The sequence below is a fragment of the Narcine bancroftii genome, chromosome 1 (assembly GCF_036971445.1).
Source record: "Narcine bancroftii isolate sNarBan1 chromosome 1, sNarBan1.hap1, whole genome shotgun sequence".
NCBI classification, from domain to species: Eukaryota; Metazoa; Chordata; class Chondrichthyes; order Torpediniformes; family Narcinidae; genus Narcine; species Narcine bancroftii.
Window position 1 is genome coordinate 124680471 of NC_091469.1, and position 15414 is coordinate 124695884.

Genomic DNA, 15414 nt, shown 5'->3' on the forward strand with positions numbered 1-15414 from the left:
ATTTCTTGACCAATCACTTGTGATCCTCCAACATCTCAAATTTAAAATTCAGTCGCTTGTTTTTAAGTCCCAACAAATCCTTTTGATCGTCATCTTTTGACTTTTGAAAATTTTCAACGAGCTGTCTTCCCTTTCCACTATCTTGAGACGGCATTGGAGTCCCATCTGATGTTATGGACACAACTTTCTTCAATAGATGCTAATCCAAATCTTTCTGAAGTGGATGTTAACCCTCATTATGTAGGGTATGTGTCTCCTTCAGTAAGGTTGCCCCTCTTCATTTCCCATGTTTCCAGTGAACAAAGAATTAAAAGGTTTATAGATCATATAAAAGTGGAAGCACAGCCATTAGGAACTCCTAGTACTGCCTTAGAACTGGAATTACTGATTTTCAGCATTTTTGCTTCTTCCCTAAGCTCTCCACTATCAGTCTTATTAACTAATTTGATTCCCTCCTCAAAAATGTAAAGAAATGACTGGCTGTGTTAGATGCAGTAAAGCCACATGAACCAGGCAACGTCCCAGAAGCCAATGATTTATGTCAAAATTAGACAACCTGTTATCTACATCAGGGTAGCTGTAATGATGTCAATTACTCAGCAGTTTGAGGTCAAACTTCGCAACATTTGCCTTAATGACAATAACTTGAGGGAAATGCTAGGCCCTGATGCTTCAGGTTGTGGTGGAAATCAAATCTGTTGTTGCTGATAGACCATAAGATCTAAGAGAAGAATTGGGCCACTCAGCCCATTGAGTCTGCTCTGCCATTCAAATCATGGCTGTCTCCCCCTTCGCGCCATTCTCTGGCCTTCTGCTTATAACCTTTGACACCCTTACTAATCAAGAACCCATCAACCTGTGCTTGAAATATACCCAATGACAAGCTCTACAGCTGTCTGTGGCAATGAAATCCACAGAAGAAATTTCTCTTCATCTCTTTTTTAAAAGGACATCCTTTTATTCTTGGGTTGTGGCCTCTGGTTTGAAATTCTTGCATTACTGCAAACATCTTCTCCATGTCCACTCTATTCAGCCCTTTCAATATTTTGTAGGTTTCAATGAGATTTCCCCCTCATCCTTCTAAACTTCAGTCTTCTTTGGCTTGGCTTCGCGGACGAAGATTTATGGAGGGGGTAAAAAGTCCACGTCAGCTGCAGGCTCGTTTGTGGCTGACCAGTCCGATGCGGGACAGGCAGACACGATTGCAGCGGTTGCAAGGGAAAATTGGTTGGTTGGGGTTGGGTGTTGGGTTTTTCCTCCTTTGCCTTTTGTCAGTGAGGTGGGCTCTGCGGTCTTCTTCAAAGGAGGCTGCTGCCCGCCAAACTGTGAGGCGCCAAGATGCACGGTTTGAGGCGTTATCAGCCCACTGGCGGTGGTCAATGTGGCAGGCACCAAGAGATTTCTTTAGGCAGTCCTTGTACCTTTTCTTTGGTGCACCTCTGTCACGGTGGCCAGTGGAGAGCTCGCCATATAATACGATCTTGGGAAGGCGATGGTCCTCCATTCTGGAGACGTGACCCATCCAGCGCAGCTGGATCTTCAGCAGCGTGGACTCGATGCTGTCGACCTCTGCCATCTCGAGTACCTCGACGTTAGGGGTGTGAGCACTCCAATGGATGTTGAGGATGGAGCGGAGACAACGCTGGTGGAAGCGTTCTAGGAGCCGTAGGTGGTGCCGGTAGAGGACCCATGATTCGGAGCCGAACAGGAGTGTGGGTATGACAACGGCTCTGTATACGCTTATCTTTGTGAGGTTTTTCAGTTGGTTGTTTTTCCAGACTCTTTTGTGTAGTCTTCCAAAGGCGCTATTTGCCTTGGCGAGTCTGTTGTCTATCTCATTGTCAAACTTCAGTAATATAAGCTCAAACCATCTCCCTCTTTTACCCTCAAATACCCACTTTAGAACTGCCAGATTTGTTCTGAGGCTATTGGTATTGATGGAGAAGTAGCTGATAGAGTTCAATATGAATAAGTATGAAGCAATTACACTTTGAAAAATCAATCATGGAGTCAGATTACATGGCAGGATTTTTTGCAGTGTGGAGAAACTGAAGCTTCTTGGGGTCCAAGGCCATAGATCCTTCAAGATAGCTACACAAGTTGTTAAGTATGGTGTGCTTGTCGGGGGATTGAGTTGAAGAGTCATGATGTAATGTTCCAGCTCTATAAAACCAGAGTATTGTGTTCCATTTTGGTCCCCATATTATAGAAAGGATGTGGAAGCTTTAGAAAGGATGCTGAGGAGATTTACCAAGATGCCTGGATTGGGGAATGAGCCTTGTGCAAAAAGGTTGAATGAGTTGAGGCTTTTCTTTCTGAAGTGACAGCGGATGAGAGACAATGGCGGTGTTTAAGAATATGAGAAGCAAAGGTAAAAATTGAGAGCCAGCCCGTTGTTTTTCAGCATGGTTATGGTCAATACCAGAGGGTATCTGTTTGGAGTGAGTAGAGAAAAGTTTAGGGGAAATGTCAGAGGTAGGCTTTTTTTCCCCCAGAGAATGGTGGGTGTCTGGAATGTATTGCCAGGGTTGGTGATGGAAGCTGATACAATGAAGACATTTAAAAGACTTTTAGCCAGGCATCTGGAAGTGAGAAAATGGAGGGTTAAGGCCTTTGAAGGAGGGAAGGGTTAAGTTTTTTTTTATTTTTTATTTTTCACACTATAAACCACATTGATCAAGATACATACATTTTCCTTTTCAAATATATACAGTGTCGTTTTCTCCCCCTCCCCCCTCTTCCCATCCCACCCTCCCTACCTCCCCTCCCATTCATTTAAAGTTCAGAATCTAAGATACATTAAACCCGTCAAACAATGTTGTCACTCAATAAAAATAAACAAGAATTTCCACTGAGTCAATTCTTTTCATTCCCTTCTCCTTCTGTCATTTTAGGTGGTAGATGTCCCAGGTAGGTTTTCTCTATTGTGTTTCATGTATGGCTCCCATATTTGTTCAAATATTGTAATATTATTTCTTAAATTATATGTTATTTTTTCTAATGGAATACATTTATTCATTTCTATATACCATTGTTGTATTCTCAAGTTATCTTCTAATTTCCAGGCTGACATAATACATTTTTTTGCTACAGCTAGGGCTATCCTAACAAATCTTTTTTGTGCACCATCCAAATCAAGTCCAAATTCTTTGTTTTTTATGTTACTTAGGAGGAAGATCTCTGGGCTTTTTGGTATATTACTTTTTGTGATTTTATTTAATATCTGGTTTAGATCTTCCCAAAATTTTTTCACTTTCTCACATGTCCAGATTGCATGAATTGTTGTTCCCATTTCCTTTTTACAGCGAAAACATCTGTCAGATACTGTTGGGTCCCATTTATTTAACTTTTAAGGTGTAATATGGGTGATGATGGTGGCATCACGAAGATCCTGAGGCAGTTTACCTTGGTCCCAACAAAGCTTGAAAAACTCATGCAGTTTGGCATGCACAGTTTTGCCGCCAGCCTTCCAGACTTCTGGGGGGATTCCATCCATACCTGCTGTTTTGCCACTTTTCAGTTGTTCGATTGCCTTATATGTCTCATCCAGGGTGGGAACCTCATCCAGCTCTAGCCTTAGGGGCTGTTGAGGGAGCTGGAGCAGGGCGGAATCTTGGACTGAGCGGTTGGCACTGAAAAGAGATTGGAAGTGTTCTGACCATCGGTTGAGGATGGAGATCTTGTCGCTGAGGAGGACTTTGCCGTCTGAGCTGCGCAGCGGGCTTTGGACTTGGGGTGAGGGGCCGTACACAGCCTTTAGAGCCTCGTAGAAACCCCTGAAGTCGCCAATGTCCGCGCTGAGCTGGGTTCGTTTGGCGAGGCTAGTCCACCACTCATTTTGGATCTCCCGGAGTTTGCGCTGAAGATGGCTGCATGCACGACGGAAGGCTTGTTTCTTCTCTGGACAGGACGGCTTTGTAAGGTGAGCCTGGTGGGCAGCTTGCTTCTTTGCCAGCAGCTCCTGGATTTCCTGGCAGTTTTCGTCAAACCAGTCCTTGTTTTTCCTGGAGGAGAAGCCCAGTACCTCTTCAGTGGATTGCAGTATGGTAGTCTTCAACTGATCCCAGAGGGTTTCAGGGGACGGGTCCGTGAGGCGGGTTGCAACCTCGAGCTTTGCTTTGAGGTTTGCCTGGAAGTTTCCTCTCGCTTCGTCTGACTGCAGGTTTCCAACATTGAACCTCTTTCTGGGGGCTTTATTGTTCCTGGGCTTTGGCTTGAAGTGAAGGTTGAGCTTGCAGCGAACCAGCCGGTGGTCAGTGTGGCATTCCGCGCTAGGCATGACCCTGGTGTGGAGCACATCTTGTTTGTCACTTTCTCGCACCAGGATGTAGTCCAGGAGGTGCCAGTGTTTGGATCGGGGATGCATCCAGGTGGTCTTAAGGCTGTCCCTCTGCTGAAAAAGGGTGTTTGTAATGACAAGTCGCTGTTCTGCGCAGAGCTCCAACAGGAGCTCCAACAGGAGTACAAAAACAAAGGCGAGAAATCAGACTGCTCAAACTACAGGGGAATCACGTTGCTCTCCATTGCAGGCAAAATCTTCGCTAGGATTCTACTAAATAGAATAATACCTAGTGTCGCCGAGAATATTCTCCCAGAATCACAGTGCGGCTTTCGCGCAAACAGAGGAACCACTGACATGGTCTTTGCCCTCAGACAGCTCCAAGAAAAGTGCAGAGAACAAAACAAAGGACTCTACATCACCTTTGTTGACCTCACCAAAGCCTTCGACACCGTGAGCAGGAAAGGGCTTTGGCAAATACTAGAGCGCATCGGATGTCCCCCAAAGTTCCTCAACATGATTATCCAACTGCACGAAAACCAACAAGGTCGGGTCAGATACAGAAATGAGCTCTCTGAACCCTTCTCCATTAACAATGGCGTGAAGCAACGCTGTGTTCTCGCACCAACCCTCTTTTCAATCTTCTTCAGCATGATGCTGAACCAAGCCATGAAAGACCCCAACAATGAAGACGCTGTTTACATCCGGTACCGCACGGATGGCAGTCTCTTCAATCTGAGGCGCCTGCAAGCTCACACCAAGACACAAGAGAAACTTGTCCGTGAACTACTCTTTGCAGATGATGCCGCTTTAGTTGCCCATTCAGAGCCAGCTCTTCAGCGCTTGACGTCCTGCTTTGCGGAAACTGCCAAAATGTTTGGCCTGGAAGTCAGCTTGAAGAAAACTGAGGTCCTCCATCAGCCAGCTCCCCACCATGACTACCAGCTCCCCCACATCTCCATCGGGCACACAGAACTCAAAACGGTCAACCAGTTTACCTATCTCGGCTGCACCATTTCATCAGATGCAAGGATCGACAATGAGATAGACAACAGACTCGCCAAGGCAAATAGCGCCTTTGGAAGACTACACAAAAGAGTCTGGAAAAACAACCAACTGAAAAACCTCACAAAGATAAGCGTATACAGAGCCGTTGTCATACCCACACTCCTGTTCGGCTCCGAATCATGGGTCCTCTACCGGCACCACCTACGGCTCCTAGAACGCTTCCACCAGCGTTGTCTCCGCTCCATCCTCAACATCCATTGGAGCGCTTACACCCCTAACGTCGAAGTACTCGAGATGGCAGAGGTCGACAGCATCGAGTCCACGCTGCTGAAGATCCAGCTGCGCTGGATGGGTCACGTCTCCAGAATGGAGGACCATCGCCTTCCCAAGATCGTGTTATATGGCGAGCTCTCCACTGGCCACCGTGACAGAGGTGCACCAAAGAAAAGGTACAAGGACTGCCTAAAGTAATCTCTTGGTGCCTGCCACATTGACCACCGCCAGTGGGCTGATAACGCCTCAAACCGTGCATCTTGGCGCCTCACAGTTTGGCGGGCAGCAACCTCCTTTGAAGAAGACCGCAGAGCCCACCTCACTGACAGAAGGCAAAAGAGGAAAAACCCAACACCCAACCCCAACCAACCAATTTTCCCTTGCAACCGCTGCAATCGTGTCTGCCTGTCCCGCATCGGACTTGTCAGCCACAAACGAGCCTGCAGCTGGCGTGGACTTTTTACCCCCTCCATAAATCTTCGTCCGCGAAGCCAAGCCAAAGAAGGTGTAATATATAGCCTGTGTATCCAGTTATATTGTATCTTACGTAACCTCGTATTTATTGTATTTCTCATAGTTCCTGAGCATAACTTCTCCCATGTTTCATTCTTTATCTTTATGTTTAGATCTTGTTCCCATTTTTGTTTAGTTTTACTATTTGTTTCCTCGTTCTTATTTTCTTGTTTGTTATAAATATTTTGATTATCATTGTGTCTGTAATCAGATATTCAAAATTACTTCCCTCTGGTAACCTCAGACTGCTTCCCAATTTGTCCTTCAAGTAGGATTTCAGTTGGTAGTATGCCAACACTGTATCGTGAGTTATATTATATTTATCCTTCATTTGTTCATTTATTTCCTGAAAAGCAATTTTCTATTCTTTTGATCCCTTTTTTCTCCCATTCTCTAAAGGAAAGGTTATCTATTGTAAAAGGGATTAGTTGATTTTGCGTCAGTATTAGTTTTGGTAGTTGGTAATTTGTTTTATTCCTTTCTACATGAATCTTCTTCCAAATATTGAGCAGATGATGTAATACTGGAGAATTCCTACGTTGTAGCAATTTTTCATCCCATTTATATAATATATGTTCGGGTATCTTCTCCCCTATTTTATCTAGTTCTAATCTAGTCCAATCTGGCTTTTCCCTTGTTTGATAAAAATCTGATAGGTATCTTAATTGTGCGGCTCTATAATAATTTTTAAAGCTTGGCAGTTGTAAGCCTCCTTGTTTATACCATTCTGTTAATTTATCTAGTGCTATCCTCGGTTTCCCCCCTTTCCATAAAAATTTCCTTATTATTTTCTTTAACTCCTTGAAGAATTTCTCCATCAAGTGTATTGGCAATGCCTGAAATAGGTATTGTATCCTTGGGAAAATGTTCATTTTAATACAGTTTATCCTTCCTATTAGTGTTAGTGTAAGTCTTTCCAATGCTCTAAGTCGTCCTGTAATTTTTTCATTAGTGGATAATAATTGAGTTTATATAGATGGCCAAGGTTTTTATTTATTTGTATACCTAGGTATCGTATTGCTTGCATTTGCCATCTGAATGGTGATTCTTTCTTAAATTTTGAGAAATCCGCATTATTCATTGGCATTGCTTCACTTTTATTTGCGTTAATCTTGTATCCCGACACTTCTCCATATTCCTTCAATTTCTTATGTAATTCTATTATTGATATTTCTGGTTCTGTTAAGTATACTATAACGTCATCTGCAAATAAACTGATTTTATATTCCTTGTCTTTTATTTTTATCCCTTTTATTTTATTTTCTGTTCTTATCAGTTCTGCTAGTGGTTCTATGGCTAACGCGAACAATAAGGGCGATAGTGGGCATCTCTGCCTTGTTGATCTGCTTAAGTTAAATTGTTTTGATATATATCCATTTACTCTCACTTTCGCCAATGGCCCCTTATATAATGCTTTAATCCAATTAATATATTTCTCTGGTAAACTGAATTTTTGTAGTACTTTGAATAAATAATTCCATTCTACTCTGTCAAAGGCCTTCTCTGCATCTAAAGCCACCGCTACTGTTGGAGCTTTATTTCCTTTTACTGCATGAATTAAGTTAATAAATTTACAAATATTGTCTGTTGTTCGTCTTTTTTTAATAAATCTAGTTTGGTCTAGATTTACTATTTTTGGAACATAGTCGGCTAGTCTGTTTGCTAATAGTTTAGCTATTATCTTATAATCTGTGTTAAGTAAAGATATTGGTCTATATGACGCTGGTGCGAGTTGATCTTTCCCTGTCTTTGGTATTACTGTAATTATTGCTGTTTTGCATGAATCTGGTAAGCTTTGTGTTTTATCAATCTGGTTGATTACTTCCAGGAGGGGAGGAATTAATAAATCTTTAAATGTTTTATAGAATTCTATTGGGAATCCATCCTCTCCTGGTGTTTTATTATTCGGTAGTTTTTTTATTATCTCTTGTATTTCTACTATTTCAAATGGTTCTGTTAATTTATTTTGTTCCTCTATTTGTAATTTCGGTAGTTCAATTTTAGTTAAAAATTCATCTATTTTGTCTTCTTTCCCTTCTTTTTCAGTTTGGATAATTGTTCTTAGAATTCTCTGAAGTTTTCATTAATCTCCGTTGGATAATATGTGATTTGTTTGTCTTTTTTCCTTGATGCCAATACCATTCTCTTAGTTTGTTCTGTCTTAAGCTGCCATGCTAAAATTTTGTGCGTTTTTTCTCCTAGTTCATAATATTTCTGTTTTGTCTTCATTATATTCTTCTCCACCTTATATGTTTGTAGTGTTTCATATTTTATTTTTTTATCTGCCAATTCTCTTCTTTTAGTTGTGTCTTCCTTCATTGCTAATTCTTTTTCTATATTTGCAATTTCCCTTTCCAACTGCTCTGTTTCCTGATTGTAGTCCTTCTTCATCTTGGTAACATAACTTATTATTTGCCCTTTGATGAATGCTTTCATTGCATCCCATAGTATAAACTTATCTTTCACTGATTCCGTATTTATTTCAAAGTACATTTTAATTTGTCTTTCAATGAATTCTCTAAAATCCTGCCTTTTAAGTAGCATGGAGTTTAAACTCCATCTATACATTCTTGGAGGGATGTCCTCTAACTCTATTGTCAATATCAGGGGTGAGTGGTCCGATAATATTCTAGCTTTATATTCTGTTTTTCTAACTCTGTCTTACATGCGAGCTGATAACAGGAATAGGTCTATTCTTGAGTATGTTTTATGTCTACCCGAATAATATGAATATTCCTTTTCCTTTGGGTGTTGTTTCCTCCATATATCCAAAAGTTGCATTTCTTGCATCAATTTAATTATAAATTTGGTTACTTTGTTCTTTCTGTTAATTTTTTTCCCAGTTTTATCCATGTTTGAATCCAAATTAAGATTGAAATCCCCTCCTATTAGTATGTTCCCTTGCGTGTCTGCTATCTTCAAAAAAATATCTTGCATAAATTTTTGATCTTCTTCGTTAGGTGAATATACATTGAGTAAATTCCAAAACTCCGAATATATCTGACATTTTATCATTGCGTATCTCCCTGCTGGATCTATTATTTCCTCTTCTATTTTAATTGGTACATTTTTACTGATTAATATAGCTACTCCTCTAGCTTTTGAATTATATGACGCTGCTGTTACATGTCCTATCCAATCTCTCTTTAATTTCTTGTGCTCCATTTCAGTTAAGTGTGTTTCTTGCACGAATGCTATATCAATTTTTTCTTTTTTCAGTAAATTTAGCAGTTTCTTCCTTTTGATTTGGTTATGTATTTCGTTAATATTTAAAGTCATATAGTTCAACATAGCCATTTCATACTTTGTTTATCTTTCCTTTCCGTTTCCTCATCATCACCTTTCCTTCTTATCCATTTCAGCTTTCTTGTTTTGAATACTTTATAAGATAACATTTCTAAAACATCAAACATTTCCCTTATTCTCCTATCTAAAACTTCTTTAACCCCACTATCCCCTCCCATTCCTGAGTTGCCCTTTATCCCTTGTCGGGCAACCACATCTCCCCTCTCCATTTGGATTTGCGAATTCACTCGCAAGCGTCAACTGATTTTGCAGTGACCGTAACTCCTCCCCACCCAGCCCCCCCCGAAAAGATTCAAATTTTCATATACAACAAAGGTCATTCTCTTAATTCCCTCCTTACTTCCTCTCTTCCCTTTCTTTCCCTTATTAATTCTTATCTATACTCTATATATTTCCTTTAAATATGCATACACTCATGTACACACATATACACACACACACACACACACACACACACACACACACACACACACACACACACACACACACACACACATTTATATATACACCCATATACACACATACATATAGTTCGTGGTCATTTTTGCTCTCGTTACATGTCTTCATCTCTCTGTCTGTTTTGTAGTTGTTCTGCAAATTTTTGTGCTTCCTCCGGATCCGAGAATAGTCTGTTTTGCTGCCCTGGAATAACTGGATAGAGAAAAATTTTTTGACCTTTGTATTCCAGTGGCTTTTTGTCTTCTCTTATTTACTTCATTGCTTTCTCCAATATATTTTCTCTCGTTGTATATCTTAGGAATTTTACTAAAATGGATCTTGGTTTTTGTTGTGGCTGTGGTTTAGGGGCTAATATTCTATGTGCCCTTTCTATTTCCATTTCTTCCTGTAATTCTGGTCTTCCTAGGACCCTGGGGATCCAATCTTTTATAAATTCTCTCATATTCTTGCCTTCTTCATCTTCCTTAAGGCCCACTATCTTCATATTATTTCTTCTATTATAATTTTCCATTATATCTATCTTCTGAGCTAACAGCTCTTGTGTCTCTTTAACTTTTTTATTAGATTCTTCTAATTTCTCTTTTAAGTCCTCTACTTCCATTTCTACGGCTGTTTCTCGTTCTTCCACCTTGTCCACTCTTTTTCCTATATCTGACATGACCATCTCTAATCTATTCATTTTTTCTTCTGTACTTTTAATTCTTTTTATTTCACTAAATTCTTGTGATTGCCATTCTTTTACTGATTCCATATATTATTTAAAAAAAAATATATCCATTGTCTTGCCTTTCCTTTTTCCATTTCTCTGTGTTCTTCTTCTTCTTCTTCTGGGTTGGTCATCTGTTGTTTCCTTGATTTCTTTTACTCTCTTCTTTCTTGTTCTCATTGTTTTCTATGTACTCTTCTTGCTGCTGTGCTGTGGCTGTCATTCTCAGCTGTGGAGATCGACTCCTCAGCTGGTCCCCCCTCCCGTCTGTTTTTTTTGTCTTGCGCGGTTGCGCACTTTTGCTTGGCTCCGCAAGCCATTTTTGTAGTCCCGAGCTCGGGACTTCGACTGACCTGAGGGAGCGGGCTTCTCTCTCCACAGCGGGCCTCCTCGGACAGTGGACACATCCCAGAACATTTACAGGGAATGCTGCCATCGGAGAGCAGGAGCAATCATCAAGGATCCACACCAACCAGCATGCACTCTGTTCTCGCTGCTGTCATCAGGAAAGAGATAGAGATGCCACCAGCAGGTTCCTCTTCTGACGTCTTTTCTTCTTCTCTTTTTCCCATTGCTTTTGGCTTTTCTTTCTTCACTGCCATTTTCTTCCCACCTTTACTTTCACTTTATTTTAATTTTTGTGTTTGTGCCTTTGTGTTTTCTGTGTTTTTTTAAAACTTTTCCGGAGAGGATTGGAGTTCCCCGACCGGCCACTACTCCATCACGTGACTCCTCAGGGAAGGGTTAAGTTGATGTGGATTTGGTTTTTTTGATTCAATTTATATAGGTGATCATTGTGGGATCAGAGGTGGAGAGGGAGAGCAAATCGAAGTTACTGGTAATCACTATCTCGGAGGATCTTTTTTGGACCCAGCACACTAATGGGATTGTGAAGAAAGCACATCAGCACCTGTACTCCCTCAAGAGTTTGTGGAGGTTTGGTGTGACATCAGAAACCCTGGCACATTTCTACTGATATGTGGTGGACAGTACGCTGACTAGCTGTATCATAGTCTGGTATAGGGACACAAACACCTCTGAGCATGAAGCCCTACAAAAGACAGTGGACACATCCCAGAACATTTACAGGGAATGCTGCCATCGGAGAGCAGGAGCAATCATCAAGGATCCACACCAACCAGCATGCACTCTGTTCTCGCTGCTGTCATCAGGAAAGAGATAGAGATGCCACCAGCAGGTTCAGAAACAGCTGCTACCCCTTAATCATCAGGCTCCTCAACAACAAACTCAGACAGGGACTCGTTTAAGGACTATTGTGCACTTTATTAATTTAAAAAATATTCTCTCTGTATTGCAGAGTCAATTTGTTTACATTTTTTATCTGTTTACAGTTTATTTGTTTGCATGTGTAGGTTGTGTACAGTTTTTTTCACAACCAGTAAGTGGTAATTCTGCCTAGCCTGCAGGTTAAAGAGCCTCAGGGTTGTCTGTGATGTCATGTATATATTCTTACAATAAATCTGAGAACCAGCCAAGAGCTGTCAAATGTTCATTGTATGATAATCCTTTCATTCCCGGAATCTAGACCTGTGTGCAAAATTGCTTTAAAAAGTAGCCTTATAGCATGGAGTAAAATGATTACTTCATCATATTAAAAAGGAGTACTGGGTAATCAACTGGAAATGCAACTTATACTATAACAACGTGTAAATTTGTTAGGTATTGCAATTGCAATCGAGATCTGCAGGTGGCAGTCTGATCACTAATATAAACATTGTAGCGCAAGCTTAAAAATATTTGACATCATATTCTTGAAGTTGAAACAATTTTGTTTGCTGTTGATTTCCATTTTTGTTGCCTTGAATACTTGATCATTCCCACTTAATTACTTTTATGGCATTAAAATACAATATTATTGTGCTTTCAGATGATTAATTCAGGACTTTTCTTTCTCAGGTGCATGGAATGTATCGCACTACAGGAGCTAGCTTTGAAAAAGCTCAGCAAGAGTTTGCGACAGGAGTAATGTCAAACAAAACTGTACAAACTGCTGCAGCAAATGCAGCCTCTACTGCTGCTCGTGGTGCTTTCAAAGGCAACCAAATTTAAGGGAGAAAGGAAAGCACACCATCTTTCCAATCAAGTTTCATCTAATCCATGTACCACTTCAGCCATTACAACCATACTGATATCTATGAACATGATTTCGTCATAACAACAGCATGAATCTTTATATGGGGGAAAAAATTAAAATCTCTACGTAGCCCTTGAATTGGGTTTTCGCATGGGCTAAAAAATGACAAATGGTACTCTTATACTTGCTTGACAACATTCTTTTTTAATTGCTTTTTATTTTCCATTGATACGTTGGATCAATCATTATGACTCGTTTTCCCTTTTTTGTTAACAAAGTTGTAAATGGCAGGTTTCATCGTCTCGTTATTGTAATTCTCAATTACTGGGGAATCTTGCGTCTTCTGTGCTACACTGGATTGCTATCTAATTTGCACGCAACTGTGTGATATTGAAGAATTGTTTATACTGCCAGTGTACATTTGGATTGGATTTTTTGTGAGCATCGTCTATAACTTTCCGAAAAAGAATTCAAAATCGATGCTCAAGTACCTTTAACTATTTTTAATTGTTTACAATTTTTCTCTTTCCTTCATTGTCTATTAACTAAAAATCCCATCCATCAATCTTGTACATTTTAGTAGTGTAATCACATGGTTGATTTACTATTTCCATCATAATTGAATACACAATCTTAAACGAGAGTCCTAAATTGTTGGAGTATGAGCTGCGTAGCACAGTGTAATTTGTGTTGTCAAATTTAAGTGGAGTGAATTGTTGGGAATGTCTTTTTGGAAATTGAATTGCAATAATTAAGTATGTTGTGCCTTCAACTAATACAAATTGACAGTGCAAAACAAATGACTGCCGTAAGAGTAATTGAGAAATATGTATTCTACTTGTAAAAAGAGTTGCACTTGCCCATTTTAATTGGATTTTTTAAAAAAAATCAACCATTGACATGCTCAATAGCATTTTGGGTTATTGTTGGGCTTCTCAATTTATTAGATCGTGTTTTGGAATATTGATATTTCTGTTCCAGTTAAAATATTGCTTTAATTATATTTCTGAAGGCTGTATGTATAGAAGTATTAAAAATGGTTGAATTGACTGCTTGTTCTTTTAAGATGTGGCATTGTTAAGTAAAGCAACTGATTGTACTATTGTTAAATGTTTCAGTCTTGTTGATCAATGAGATCATCTCTTGCCTTTGCATTGGTTGTAATTATAATTGGTTGTTGATTATATATCTAATCCTTTTGCAGGCCTAATCTAGAAGTGATGAAATCTATATTTTTCTGGTTACCATGGGTCTTTTTTTTTTCCACATTGCTATTTCCTAAAATCAGTGCTGCAGCAGAAGAAAATCCTGCTTCCATGATGGGCCTGAACAAAAAAGGACTTTTAATTTTGAAGAATTGATACTGTATTGTGGCTGGATTTGGTAAAGTAAGCAGAATTCCTGAAAATGAAATTGTATAAAGTTATCTTGCCTGTACAGAACCCCTCAATACTAATTTAAGTTTAAATCTATAATGCTCATCATATAGCTGTATCAAAAGCAGAATCTGAGTTTAGTCAGATAATTTATAATTGAATTAAGTGTTTGTGTGTAGATCATAGCTTTGTAGCATTTGCTGGGTCCGCATAGCATTTGCATATCTCCCTGCAATGTTGGATTCCGCTTTGTTTTACATTTTATTTGACTCTGAAGAGCTATTGAAGTGTGCAGTTTAGGTGTGGGTGTGTATGTATATGTGAGAGAGAGAGAGAGTGTGTTTGACCATTAATTACAATTGATGGTATAGTAAAGTGGACAGACAAATTAAAGTTTTGTTTTCATTTCACTTGTGCATGATTTTTTTTAGTTCATTGCATTTTGAGGGACAAAGTGTACACTTTGAAGGCAGTTGTAATATTTTTCAGAGATTCAAGGTGTAATATGCATTGAAATGTACAGTATCTGTAATGCTATGATGGTGTTGTAATGCCTTGAATTTTTGGTCAAGTAACATAAAATTACCATTGCTGCTCCATCACCTATGACTGTTAATGCTTTTGTACCAGTCAAGAGAAAGTAGCAAGCTTTGTTTATTCCACAATTAAGAGTGTGGTATTTGATGAAATTGGATAAACTCTACAGCTCTAGTTACCAGCACCATCCATTTATAGATAACTTGCAGACACAATAAGAGTTCATTCAGAAGGCATGCTTACTCGTGAATGGATGGAGATGGATATGGGTTAGTAGGCAAAGAATTTAATAAACTCCAAGCTTTGAACAAATTAGCTTGTGATAATTTATTCCCGTTCATATTTTGAACCAAATTGCAATTAAAATATATTTTTAAATAAAAGTGAATTAAATCTTGATTTGTATAACATTTGAAAGGTTAGTTATGAAAATGTGAATGGAGTGCTGTTTAGTTAAGTTATAATAATAACCAAATAATCTTGTTTGGATAGAATCCATGTCTACAAATGGTAAGTAACATTGTTCTGTTACATGTACTTTGTTAAATGTTGTACTAAATATTTCAATGTTGCAAGTTAATTTATTAGTGATATTGCTTTATTTTTTACTTTATAAAAACTTGAGTAGCACTGTGATGTATCTTAACTAAATTGTGAAATAATGCAAAAATGAACATTTTTGTTAAATGAAACTTTTGGAAATGCAACATTCAAATTTCATTTGTACTTCTTTCCTTGAAGTGAACTGAGAGTAATATGACCAAGCCCGATCATCCCACACCACTATAAATGATTGTGGAATGTATGCTAAATCTAGAGAAGAATACTAAAGGTATTTTTGGTGGTGAAGGCTGAGGTTTAT

The 15414-nt window shown here is 39.2% G+C and overlaps 1 protein-coding gene across 2 annotated transcripts in view; it reads left to right on the plus strand.

Moving 5' to 3' along the window:
- The window catches only part of scamp1 (secretory carrier membrane protein 1), a 65197-nt gene extending 50333 nt beyond the window's left edge, over window positions 1-14864 (plus strand). For both annotated transcript variants that reach the window (XM_069938199.1, XM_069938207.1), the window contains exon 9: window positions 12462-14864. In XM_069938199.1, coding sequence (XP_069794300.1) covers window positions 12462-12614 — 153 coding nt within the window. In that variant the 3' untranslated portion in view covers window positions 12615-14864. The remainder of the gene's footprint in view (window positions 1-12461) is intronic.
- Window positions 14865-15414: the final 550 nt, after the last annotated feature.